The sequence below is a fragment of the Crassostrea angulata genome, chromosome 6, assembly GCF_025612915.1.
Source record: "Crassostrea angulata isolate pt1a10 chromosome 6, ASM2561291v2, whole genome shotgun sequence".
Taxonomy (NCBI): domain Eukaryota; kingdom Metazoa; phylum Mollusca; class Bivalvia; order Ostreida; family Ostreidae; genus Magallana; species Magallana angulata.
In genome coordinates, this window is record NC_069116.1 from 21,689,230 (window position 1) to 21,701,889 (window position 12,660).

At 33.6% G+C, this 12,660-nt stretch overlaps 1 protein-coding gene and 1 long non-coding RNA gene across 2 annotated transcripts; both read left to right on the forward strand.

Moving 5' to 3' along the window:
• Positions 1-2,463: 2,463 nt before the first annotated feature.
• LOC128187003 (uncharacterized) lies at positions 2,464-4,568 on the forward strand. The gene is made up of 3 exons (XR_008244019.1): positions 2,464-2,585; positions 3,895-3,961; positions 4,346-4,568. It is a non-coding gene; the product is annotated as an uncharacterized LOC128187003 (long non-coding RNA).
• A 4,794-nt stretch (positions 4,569-9,362) lies between these two features.
• On the forward strand, positions 9,363-10,052 carry LOC128189522 (uncharacterized). Its single transcript, XM_052861166.1, has 2 exons — positions 9,363-9,558; positions 9,636-10,052. Exons 1-2 carry the CDS (start codon positions 9,453-9,455, stop codon positions 9,878-9,880), a joined length of 351 nt encoding a protein of 116 aa, XP_052717126.1. The 5' UTR covers positions 9,363-9,452; the 3' UTR covers positions 9,881-10,052.
• Positions 10,053-12,660: the final 2,608 nt, after the last annotated feature.

Here is a 12,660-nt window from a genome sequence, read left to right on the forward strand (position 1 = left end):
ATTTCAAAAAATCACATAAATATGTCAATATTGTAATATTTAATCGTACAATTGCTGAAATTGAAATAAATATAAGCGACAAGATATCATTTTGTGAATATTATAAGATGACAATTTCGGGTCGGAGCGTGATCAAATCTATCGTATACATGTAGGTCTTCCGGCTTTATTGGATTTGACCACACCCCGAACAAAATTATTACCTCATGATACTTAAGGAATTATTCTTTAGTGTCTAATTTGATCCATTATTGATTTTTTTCTCAATTGATAAATTGACAACGATTGATTGATTGATTGAACAATTTGATTGATCGATTGTTATTGTGATGATTGATTGATTTATTGATTGATTAATCGTGCAGCCATATACCTGCTCACCAAGTAGATGACATGACGGTTGTGAAAAGGCATGGTTAATTTTTAGGAGTTGATTTTAATCAACTACTTTTGCAAAACAGAAGTGAAACAATGTTTGCACCTCCTAAGCACAAATCATCACCGCTGACAACAATTAGTTCTTAGAAATAATCAATAAATTCGATATAATGTTTTTAGCAGCATTGCTTTCAATAAAAATTCATAGATAAATTGAAAATAGCTGGATTTTAATGATACGAACAATTTAGATATTTTTTGAAGTTGTTTGTATTCCTACTCCAAAGGTTTACTAAAGCGCCATTTCTACAGCAGCTGCGTTTGAAATCAAGAGGGGCTAGAGATAGAACCAGTACTGGCATAGACTAGACTTTATTATTATTTTTTGTTAAGAATTGCCTGGATACAATTTTTTCAGAAATATTTTGATGACTCATACTTAATGCACCGCTGAGTTTGATCCCGTTAATTCTATTTTTAAATATTACACACGATGATTCAAATAGGGTTTTCCGTCTACAGCTCGGGTTTCAGGTCGGGAAATCTCGAGAATTGATATTACAAACAAATGTTCGTAATTATTCAAATACGGCTTAGAAACTACTTGCCATGCGAAAAAGATAAAAAAAACTCTGATTTTTAAATAAAAACAAAAAAAATAAAATAAATAAACTCCTGTCAGTACTTTGATATTACATAACTCATGACAAAAACCACCACTTGGTTTTTTATAAACTAGTGGAAATTAAAATTATTCTTTCAAATAAATGTAGTTCTCAAATCTTGTTTATTCGATTTCAAAAGAACTTCTACTTGGTGGAGACCCAAGGGTTCGGATTCCAATTTTGTGAAATTTTAAATTCAGTAAATCCCCATTGTAGGAAGATGTGGTACAAATACAATTGCAGACAATACAGTGACTAGTACACACCAATATTTATTCATTTGCAAGAAAATTTGTGAGGTTTTTTAAAACACCCAAGTCAAGAGAGTTAATTGCCGTGAACCAGTTTCTTTAAAGTTCTTTGCAGTTGTAAAGTTGGGCTTGTGGTCGAAAAAATTAGTCGCTGCCAACCAGTTTTTAACTGGGTTACTGCGAAGTATGTCGTGATGACAGTTGTTTAACAGTTGACATACTTTCAGCAGAGATGTTATCCCATTGATATTTCGTTTCATCATGTATTGTCGGTTGTATTTATATTTAAGAAGTTTTGTATCTTACTGATAGAGACGCGGCACATTTAAATTGGCTACCGACGATGAATACATTTCATACACATGACATACATAATATATATAGCCCTCCAAATGCTGAATATAGAATCAAAGTTTTAATTAGAATTCAGTTTAACAGACTAACAATTTTAATTGTTCATCTATAATGTTAAAATCTTGTTTTTGAGCAACATGATTTTTTATATCATATTGTTATTTAATTTTACTTATCATCAAATTTTCATTCTGTGAATCCATTATACATGATTTTTTTTGTTCTCAGGTGACCCTTAAATCCCTTGAGCCCCATGTTCAAAGGAGGCCCGATATAGATTTTTATAGGTAATAATTTCATGGGCAAAATTTAAGATATATAGCAACATTGCTCTAACAGGAATTAAATTAAACAATGTGGTTTTGTTTCAAACAAGCATTTCAATGGTTTGACATAATTGATGTCGTTTTGTTTGAATTTCCGCTTACAGAAATTCATATTTATTTAGAATTATAAATTTTGAGTTCAGTCAACGAAGAAATGAATTTGTGCCTCGCCCGGTGTTCCCCCGATTCGAGATAAGTAAACACAATCATGAATTGATTGCCTTGATTAAGCTTTTGACTTCTTTAACCTTTATTCAGCTCAAATGTGTGAGGGAAATATTGATAATGCACTTTATGCATGTTTAATGGTAACGGGAATACAAACCCAGGACGCGCACTTAAAGTTGGACTTTAGAATCTCTCTCTCTCTCTCTCTCTCTCTCTCTCTCTCTCTCACAGATAAGATATAAGTTGTCAGGTAAAACACAACAACAAACAACAACATTTGGTTTATATCAACTAGATATGGTAGACACATGGTCATATAATTATGCATGGTGCTGTCAGTGGACGGAATTTGCTATTGTTTTTGTCCTGTTTTAAGCCTCTGAAAGTTTTTCTCCTAGATGCACCGGCGATATTTTAATCAAGTATAACGACATCAATACAGAGTAAGCCATCCTTTCTTAATTTCAAAAACATGTAAATATTCCGACGTTTAAGCATTGAATCATTATTTTTTGAAAGATATAGTCTCATAACTGCAGCGGTGTGTGCATACAAATTGAGTAACGCGCGCTAGCATCATTAATAATGATTTAATGCTTATATTTACATTTTTTTAACATCTTGCCTTGTCTGCAAATGTGATTTATACGTCAAAATTTCTGTTTTATCCTAAGGGTAAGTTCAAATTAATGGAAGAGCCACTGTAACAGCCACAAGCGTGAACTTTGATTCTCGCTTGTGACGACGCATTTTACAGCGTTCAACGTTTGTGACGTCATAATAAAACTAGTCATTCTAACCTTTGAGTACCTTGTGTGTATTACGGTCTTATAGCTGCAGTGTCTTTTCACACATTTTACATGCAAAAAATATTTGGAATGTAAATATTGTCTCATATATTCCGACATTGTCTCATATATTCCGACATTGTCTAATATATTCCGACATTGTTTCATATTTCGTCATGAATTGATCATTGCAGAAGTTCACTACTTTTAATGATATAAACATTGTGAAACTGAGAAAAAATTAGCTTATGACGTTACTAGGGCTGGGTAAAGGTCTCAACTTTATCATGTTTCGTTGTATTATTAAATTGTATTATTAAATTAATTTTTACTTTAAAAGTATCTATACTACTATATTAAAATAATAGACTCGAATTTTTTGTCTTTAATACCGAGAAATCGGAAGAATACTGTCTTTTGTTTTATATATTTTAAACATCATTGGTACTTGAAGATTACCAATTTGTTTTTATTTTTTCTCAGTTAAGCTTCGCTTATTAATAATAAACGAAAAAGGTGTGTCGATATACCTATTTCGTAAATGTCCGATATGCAATGTCAACCCGTGCACGCACGGGTCAAAGCCTAGTACTTTAAAAAAAAATTCAGAAAGCTTACAAAAAATGACTATTATTATTATATGTGAATGAAACTGAGGAAGTAAAACCCATGTGTCAGATACTTAAATATACTTATTGTACATGTATGAATCATAGATCTATATGTTATCTTTCACCATACAAAATGACCAAGTACGAAATAACGTTTTCAGCACTCGTTCACTCCCCCATTATCCCCTTCCAAACAGAGTTAAGAAGATCGGTGTACAATACAAATTTACCCACGGATATCCGCCCTAAGATAACGTGACATTTCTATGTACTGTATAGTAAATGTCAATACAAAGTCTGCAATTTCTGAGGATTTAAGCATTTTGAAGTTATTAAGTATATATAATTTTTAGATACCCGCCCACCCGTCTGTCCGATAGAACATGCCATTCAGACCAATTCATTCACTTAAACTACCCGGTATGTACGATGGAATTCATTCACTCATTACATCATTGAGTATAGGATAAATGCAATCAATTGGTGTTTACATACATTGATTAATTTTTAAATCTTGATACAAATACAGGATTCTAGATCTTTAATATGTAATAATATATCTGATTATTTTACTTGTACAACTTGAGTTCGATGAATTGTAGATTTTTTTCTATGTTCTGTTTTGAATAATATAGTAACATTATTACGTACAAAGCAGTTGTGGATAATCTTTAGAATATATTATGAAGTCCCTCCATAATATTCAAACATGTGCCTCTATGGGTATTGGTAGAAACAATGCTTTTTATACTTTATAAGATCTTGTATATTTATTTCTTCTTTTGTTGTGTTTTATGCAAAAAGGAAAATGAAAATGGGAAATATTGGTTTCATACCACAGTACCCCATTGATATCTGATATTGGTGTGAGGGTTTTGAACAGCAACCATAACGGACAGTGTGAAAGGAAGAAAGAAAGATGTCCTAATCCCCTTTTGTGAATGGATAATATTAAAGCGGCAAAATGAGAATAATGAACTGTTCCCACTTCGTTTCTACATCAATAAATCAATGAAATGTTTACTTTTCATTGAACAAAGCTCTATTTTTCAAGACTTGTCTTATCCATAGCAATTTGGGGTATCAATTTCACTTCAACATGAATTTTAAAATGATCTGGGCAAAACTACACACGGTTTTTTTTTCAATGGTGCTCATTGTAAATTGAAATAAATTGTTTATCTAACACTACAAAGAGCTTTACTATATATTTGAGTACTAGTAAACGATTTGGAGATTCAGGAATGCTAGTAATTTTAAAAAGTATTTTATTACAAGGTTCTATAGTTAATGCATGTACATATACACTACCTTTGTTACAATGATAACAGTGGAATACCTATTTGAACTTTATAACCTTTGAGAGACATCGTTTAATTAAGGTGCCTCACTACACCTTGAAATAGTTTCTCAAATCGACAGAAAATTACTTGAATATGATAGAAAGAATGATGGATAATAATTATATATATGTCAAATAGGCGAAAAAATGTGCAATTTTAGGTAAAAAATAATATTTTCAAAAATGTCATTCAGTAAACATGAACAAAAGCCCCAGGTGGATTCTAACTCATGACCTGCGGTTCACAAACATGATACTTTAACCACTGAGCTATGACGATACACATCTGAATCGATTGATGCAAACAGTTTAACAAAACATTTAAATCGCCATCTTGTGACGTAGTGTCTTAAAAAGTATAAGTCTCGGTGTAGTGAAGTACCTTAAGCAATGTATTTTTTAAAAATCAATTTTCCTTTAGACTAGATACATAAGTATGCTTATACATGTCTAAGAGTTTTCCTTTCGTAATACTATCCATTCGAAAACCCATCGTCTTTAAATGGCCACAATATGGAGGGGTGATGGCGTGACCTTTTTGATTAGTGTTTAAGGTGACTCTATACACCCACAGTTTATTCCAATTTTCAATAGAAGACCACAAAACATATACTTTTCAAATATTAAAATGACGATAGGGATACTATATGTATTTTTAAAGAATTTTTTAATGTTTTTTCGTGTTTTTGTAAAATATTTTTTTAAAAGACAGCTATCAACAAATTGAGAGAAATTATTTTGTCATATGATGGTTTTTTCCTTCGGACACATAAAAAAAAATATATCACTTCTTAACATTCAAAAATGTTATTATTGCAATTTTTTTTAGTATTTCCCCAAAACAAGAAATTTTTGGAAAGTTAAAAAATGTATTGTTCTCAACGGGAATCGAACTCATGACCTATTGGTTGGTAGTGAACCCACTCACCCACTGCGCTACAGTGTAACATATCGATGATGCTAAAGAAACTCTTTAAAAATTTATACTTGATTTTACTGCTTATTTCGATAAATAATACCACACAACGTGAAGGTGTCACATACCACATTACTTGTAAGTAATGAATTTTCCAATTATCAAATTAAATCTATCCATTTAACATATTTTTCAAAATAGCGGTTCCCATACAATTCACCTCAGTTTAAATCAGCCAGTACCGGAAATCCATGTTTCCAGATTTACTTTTTTGCGTACTGCGTCATCAAAAAGTGGTGTATAGAGCCACCTGAATGTCATTAGTGGATACCGGATGGTTACAGGTCGAATTCAAAGATCGATAACTCTTACTTATGTATGAGATATTCTGAATCGCCAACTATACTATCGGAAAAAAGAAACTGTGCATTATTTAATATATGAAAAAACATTTAAAAAATTACAATGAACAAATTTTATTTTTTGTATTAATACTGTTAACAAATGTATCCGTAACAACATCTCATAACACATTAATGTCAACGTCGAATAACGTCAATTTCAACACACTCGAAAGTCACTGTTCTTTGAAATTGAATTAACAAAATTAATAACGCATGTGACCACCATTTGCGTTCACGCATGCTTGACAGCGACGCCTCATTGATGCCACTAAAGTGTTCAGAAATGCTTGAGGGATGTTGTTAGAGATGTTGGTTAAAGCCTGGCCTAAATCAGCCAATGTCACTGGCTGATTTGGTAAACGGCGTAAACGTCTTTCCATTTCATCCCAGACGTGCTCGATCGGTGACGAATCGGGGGAAACAGCTGGCCAAGGCAAGACATCGACATTCTGTTGAACAAACAAGTCCCTGACTACACGTGCAACGTGTGGCCTTGTGTTGTCTTGCTGCAGAGTGATGTGATTTTGATGTCTCTGTATGAAGGGTATCACATGATGCTGAATAATTTCATCTCGATAGCGTACGCCGGTGAGATTTCCATTGACAATTTGTAGAGGGCTCCTTCCACGTGCTGATATTCCACCCCACACCATAACGCTACCTCCACCAATTGTCGACGTTGCACATTACAAGCGTCCTGGTAACGCCCCCTAACGCGACGATACACCCTACAACGGCCGTCACTGCTATCCAAATGAAATCTGGATTCATCAGTGAACAGAATATAGGCCTAGTCCTGTATTCTGAATCGCAGATGTCGTGTGCGCCACGCTAGTCTGGCGATACGATGACATTGAATCAGTACTGGGCGCACTGCTGGACGTCTTGGTCTGATGTTTTGCTCGCGCAGACGATTACGCACAGTTCTTGGACTAATTGGTCGAAGCCTTGGAATGCTACGGGCAGTCAAACTTGCTGTCTGGAAACGATTTCTCAGATGCACAAGTCTAATGTGGTTGTCCTGTTGACGTGGCGTCACACGACGTCGCGCAGAGCGCGGTCGATCCTGAATGTTGCCAGATTGTTGAAAACGTCTCCATAATGACTGGATGGTGTTCCGATGAACTCCAAAGTGTCTTGCTACAGTATTTTGTGCCATTCCAGCTTGCAGCATCCCAACAGCACGATTACGTTGGTTTTCGTTGAATCGTGGCATGACACAGAGGTAAATATTGTTGAAACTAAAGTGATTTCCTTAACAAAAAAAGTTTAAACAAATCCTTTACAGTTCTTATTCCAAACAGTATTTGCCCGTAAAACTCGTGCGTACAAATTCTTCAATAAACAACAGGTGCTCACTAACCATGAAAAAGTCCGTGCACCCGGACGGTTACCATCCGATATTGTCAAAAACATTACCTTTATCGATTGTAATACAAACACTGGATATAGAAAAATTATACTAAATTTTATAATGCACAGTTTCTTTTTTCCGCTAGTATACATTTATTCCCCTCCTCTACAGCAACTTAAATTAACTTCATTTTCCTAATATCCAGTTAGCTGATTTATAATATAACAAATACATTATTCTTTTTATCAAAATGTTAGCTATTTATTTTTCCAAAAACGCATTTTAGAAGGAACATATTGAGCGAATAAGGTAGTGCAATTGCCTATCGGTTCAATCTTTTAAAAAATATTTATTTTGGCTTGTTACAGTCTCTTGAAGATGAAAAAAGAACATGTAAATCAACGGTTCTGTAGTGATAATTTGAAGCCTCTGCATGAATGGTATCTCTAAATAATGACAATAGTAAAGTTGAAACTATCATTTGATTGTCATGGATAAATACATGTTCATGGTATATGGCATTTTCACAAATACTTTTTTTGCAACCTTGTATTTCATAGCTCATCTATTCATTCGTATTGTGTTGGAATAAATTACTGGTGCTACGGGCTTGACATTTTTTTTCTCAATTCAGATTGACAGTTCACACACTTTACAACACATCGAGTTTCATAAAAATATTGGTGAAAAGAAAATGAGTATAGCTGTAAAAAGACGTGTCATACTTATAAAAGAACAGTATGATAAAGTAAGCGTTCGTAATCGGACTATTATACAGCTTAAAATAAGTTTTTGCATAGCTGGTTTTCCTGGGCCTGTCTTGCCTGTTGGCAGTCTCAGCTGCTCTTAGAACAAGGCCTTGGACTTTCAGTAGGACGTTACTATCAATTTCTTGCGTCAAAACAAGTTAAAAATGACGCTGGTTTCATGTGAAATATACACCGACCGCATAGTGTTAGCCCAAAAGCCAGACAAATCTTGTTGATTTTAGAGAGCAATTGCTGAGTGGCTGACAATGAAATAGACAGGCCTACGTCACATTGCTGTTTGACACCAACTACCCAAAGTCCAAGCTCTTGTTAATATGGTTCTAAACACTTCACCAATAATCAGCAGAAACTGCCATATAAACACACGGTTCCTGAACCGCTTTGTGGTTTATAGCCTGTCAGTATTAAACAATATGCTTGCTCACGTCGTCTTCGTATTGGTTTTTGGGAATCTACATTTTTTCTGTTCAGCTGCTCCTGCAACGTTTTGGTTGCAAAGGGGAGGTAGTCAAAGGATTTTGATCGGTATGTATAAGATAGGATATCTGTGTGTGTGATTCTTTTTGGCATTGTGTCCGTAAACATTTAATTCCATTTTTTTTTCAGGCAATGTTTATCACCGTCTTGATATTTGATATGATGTGTAGCCTCTGTTACAAAATGAAAGAAGATTCTTGTGTGAAAAAGTTTTGTTCACATTAAGTATCCTGAATGACGTTAAAAAAAACTGTCGAAGATGGCGACGAAAAAATAAAAAAAACAACCGGTTCATTATTGTGAATTTGAAGCATTTTTGTTGTGCAGATTAGTCATGTAATTGATGTCTTCTTAGATAAGGCTAACAGAGATTGAATTAAGTCATAAATGGACTTTTGAAAGTTTTTATTTCATTTTCTTTTAACTCAAAACCAATCGAATACATACCCTTACATGCATATTCTTTGAACAGTTGAATAGTCTCTCTCTCTCTCTCTCTCTCTCTCTCTCTCTCTCTCTCTCTCTCTCTCTCTCTCTCGTACGTACCGGAAATCGCTCTTTGAGAGAGGACCTTGACTTATTAACGTTTCGGCTGCAAAGACCGTTTCAACGCCTACTTATATCAGCGTATTGCAGATTTAGCTCAGCATGAATCCTTCAACATTATTAGTCCTCAGTCTTTTACTAATTTTTCTGACATATGGAAATGGTCAGAAAATAACTCTGTGGATGAATAACAAAGCAGTAGTATTGGGTAAGTTTTAATTTCAATCGTTGAAAGTTATTCCAGTAAACTGAATTTTAAGTTTTTAAAAAATGTAAAACTTACAGATATGAAAACCAGGCCATCTGTCAAAATTGGTTCTTCTGCACCGTATGAGCCACCAGTCAACCATCAAACAAAGACAGGTGCAGATGAGCACGAGGAACCGTTGGAGGAAGATCCAAAAACAGTGTACCTAGCGGATTCAATGTGCGAGTCGTGCGAGAATCTCGGACCGGTCAAAAAACACAAATGCCGGAAACAGCTTTGTGAGGAGGGACAAACAGTCGAAAAAGAAATTCTTATTTCGTAAAATTTGAACATTCTTTGATTTTTACAGATCTTTATTTTGGAACCGGATTAGAATTGTTTCGTCGGCCATATTTGTTATTGATTTTAACGTTTTATTACATGTATGCAGAATTTAATTTTGAATTATGTCTTTTTGGATTCAAAAGAACAAATAAATAAAATGCGATTTTGTTGCTTGCCTTAATCATTATCATTTATATTGTATTTGTGAATCTGTTCTAATCAAAGGATCATTGTTGTAATTTGTACCTGTTATATGTCTGCATTCAACAATTTTGAAAATCATGTCATAGATTATATTCGAACCTCTTTATCTTTAAAATGAATTATGGTTTAAATAAAAAAAAATTTGAACTGTTATCTAGAGAGAAAAATTTTACATGCGTAAAGCAAAGGAGCCACTCAACGTGGCCTTGTGAATGTACTTGACATAAAAAGAAATATGATTATTTTGTACTAATAAGGCAATATTAAAATACACACTGCACATTCAGCAATCTGGTTAGTGCCAGAATTATGTCCGTTGTTTTTTTTTTCTAGATAACTGACATGGCATTTTTTACTGATTTATAAAAATATGTTCGAAACGGTCGTATGCTAGCTAAAAAACAAATTCCGAAATGATGCCTGTATTTTTGTAAGCATCCCAATGCAAGAATTAAACATACTATTTAATTAATGACATTCTCGACTCTAGAACATACAACAAGAACAACTTTGCCGTAATATAATCAATCAAGAAAATCAAAAAGAAAAATAACCCCTTTCATATCCATCTCTCCCCAATTTCCTGTTACCAACTTACTTGTTTGCTTACTTACTGCCTGACTTAATCTTCTTCATGTATTTCTGCACATAAGGAGGCAACAAGGTCTCTCCATCTACATCTATCATCTGCTTTTCTTTTGATGTCATATCATGCTTCCTCCATCTGTTTCTATGTTCTTCCAGGCTTCCTTTTCCCGGGTGGAGTCGATTTCAAAGATCTTCTGACAACGTTATTCTCTATATCTCTATATCACCATTTCAATATTTATATCATCTATTTTTGTTCTTTCAGCCATTTACAATTTAATACCCATTATTTGCCTTAAGCATCTGCCTTCAAACCCACGAAGTAGGCTTTTTATCTCCATGTTTGTTCTCCAAGTTTTAAGCGGCATATAGTTGCACTGTTCCTATATTCCTGCTGCTCAGCTTTTTCTCCATTATTTTAGATATCTTTTTTGATTTCCAGATGTTTTCAGTTTTTTAACCTGATGATGCTTTTTTCCTATGTATATTCTCATGTAATATAATATAATTTGTTACGAAACTAATAAACTTAATACAACTCACAAATAATTGTAAATTTACAAGATATTCTCAGTATCTTGTAAAGAAGATGGGTGGATAAGGCGTTTAAAATGCCCATACACGGTCGGACAAGCTACTGAAAAATTAAAATATCAATAAATCTGATATTTTTTTTTAAATCATTTAAAACAATATACATTTTACATATCATGGATTTTTAACCTATAAACTTTTTCAATACTTGGAATATGTTAACTCAAACAGGCGTATACGCATCAAACCTGCAAATACTGTCATATTTTAGAACTTCAGGGCATTTTCTTTTATAGAGTGGGTCTGTGCTCCATATTTTTCTCATAGTCTATTGGAAAACAAACCGATTATAATCAACAAAAACGTGGAGAGATGACCCACTATACATTAAAAAAATATATTTGTATCCTAACCACTAAACGTATTAAAAAAAATAATACAAGTCCGTAAAGTCGTGGTCCAAGTCACACATAATATTTAAACAGTCTACAGGGTTGTGTCTGAAATGGCTCAGTGGTTAGAGTACCTGACATAAGCTAACCTTATATATCTAGGGTTTTTATGTTATGGGTTCGATACCACTAAAAATTATGGAAATACTTTTTTTTCTTATCCTTTGTTATATATATTAAAAACTGAATATAGTTAGAAATTGTGCTTTTGCAAACTCGTATTATAATGTATCTGAATAGATTTAATTGGGGGAAAATAAATTCAAAATTGTATTTCACTCCTAAACCGAATGGGCATTTGCGCCATCTCATTCCCCCATCTTCTTTAAACTTACTACGAATTCTAATACAAAACTTTGTTAGAAAATAATAAAAACAAAGATTAAAATGAATCAACAAAATTTTAAAGATATTCTTTTTTAATTTTGCTCTCTAAAATTTACATATATTTATTTAGATTCTGATCTTTTTTTTTTAAAAATGGTTACTAGAATTTTGAAAGGAAACACGTGGAATTAGATAGCTTTTCAATACACTAAGAATATGTCCAATTGGTTATCCAATGTTATGGAATTGAAGAACGTGAAGAGCGTGCCAACCCACCAGTACAAACAGATATTTGCAAATGTACTCACTTTCAACCAATTACAAGTACCTGCTTTAACCGGAACGTTGGTGTCGGGATATTTTGACTATTATGTCAAAATAAAGCATCGACAGTTGTATACTCACAATTAAAACGTCCTATGTTACTCCATGAATAGTATTTTTACTATTAAGGTAGACGAACATTGCAAAGACGGTCGTTTTATACCCAAAGTCTAACAATAGTTGCTAAGCGGTTTATTTGCAGATGGTGCGAGTGGGGGTCTTATCGGCCACGCTCACCAGAGAGAAGCTTGAGCTGATCTCCAGACATCCTCTGTTCCCGCTGACATTTGCTTCAAGATACAGACATGGGGATTTAAAATGAAACAAAGATGACAGTCTTTTTTAAAGT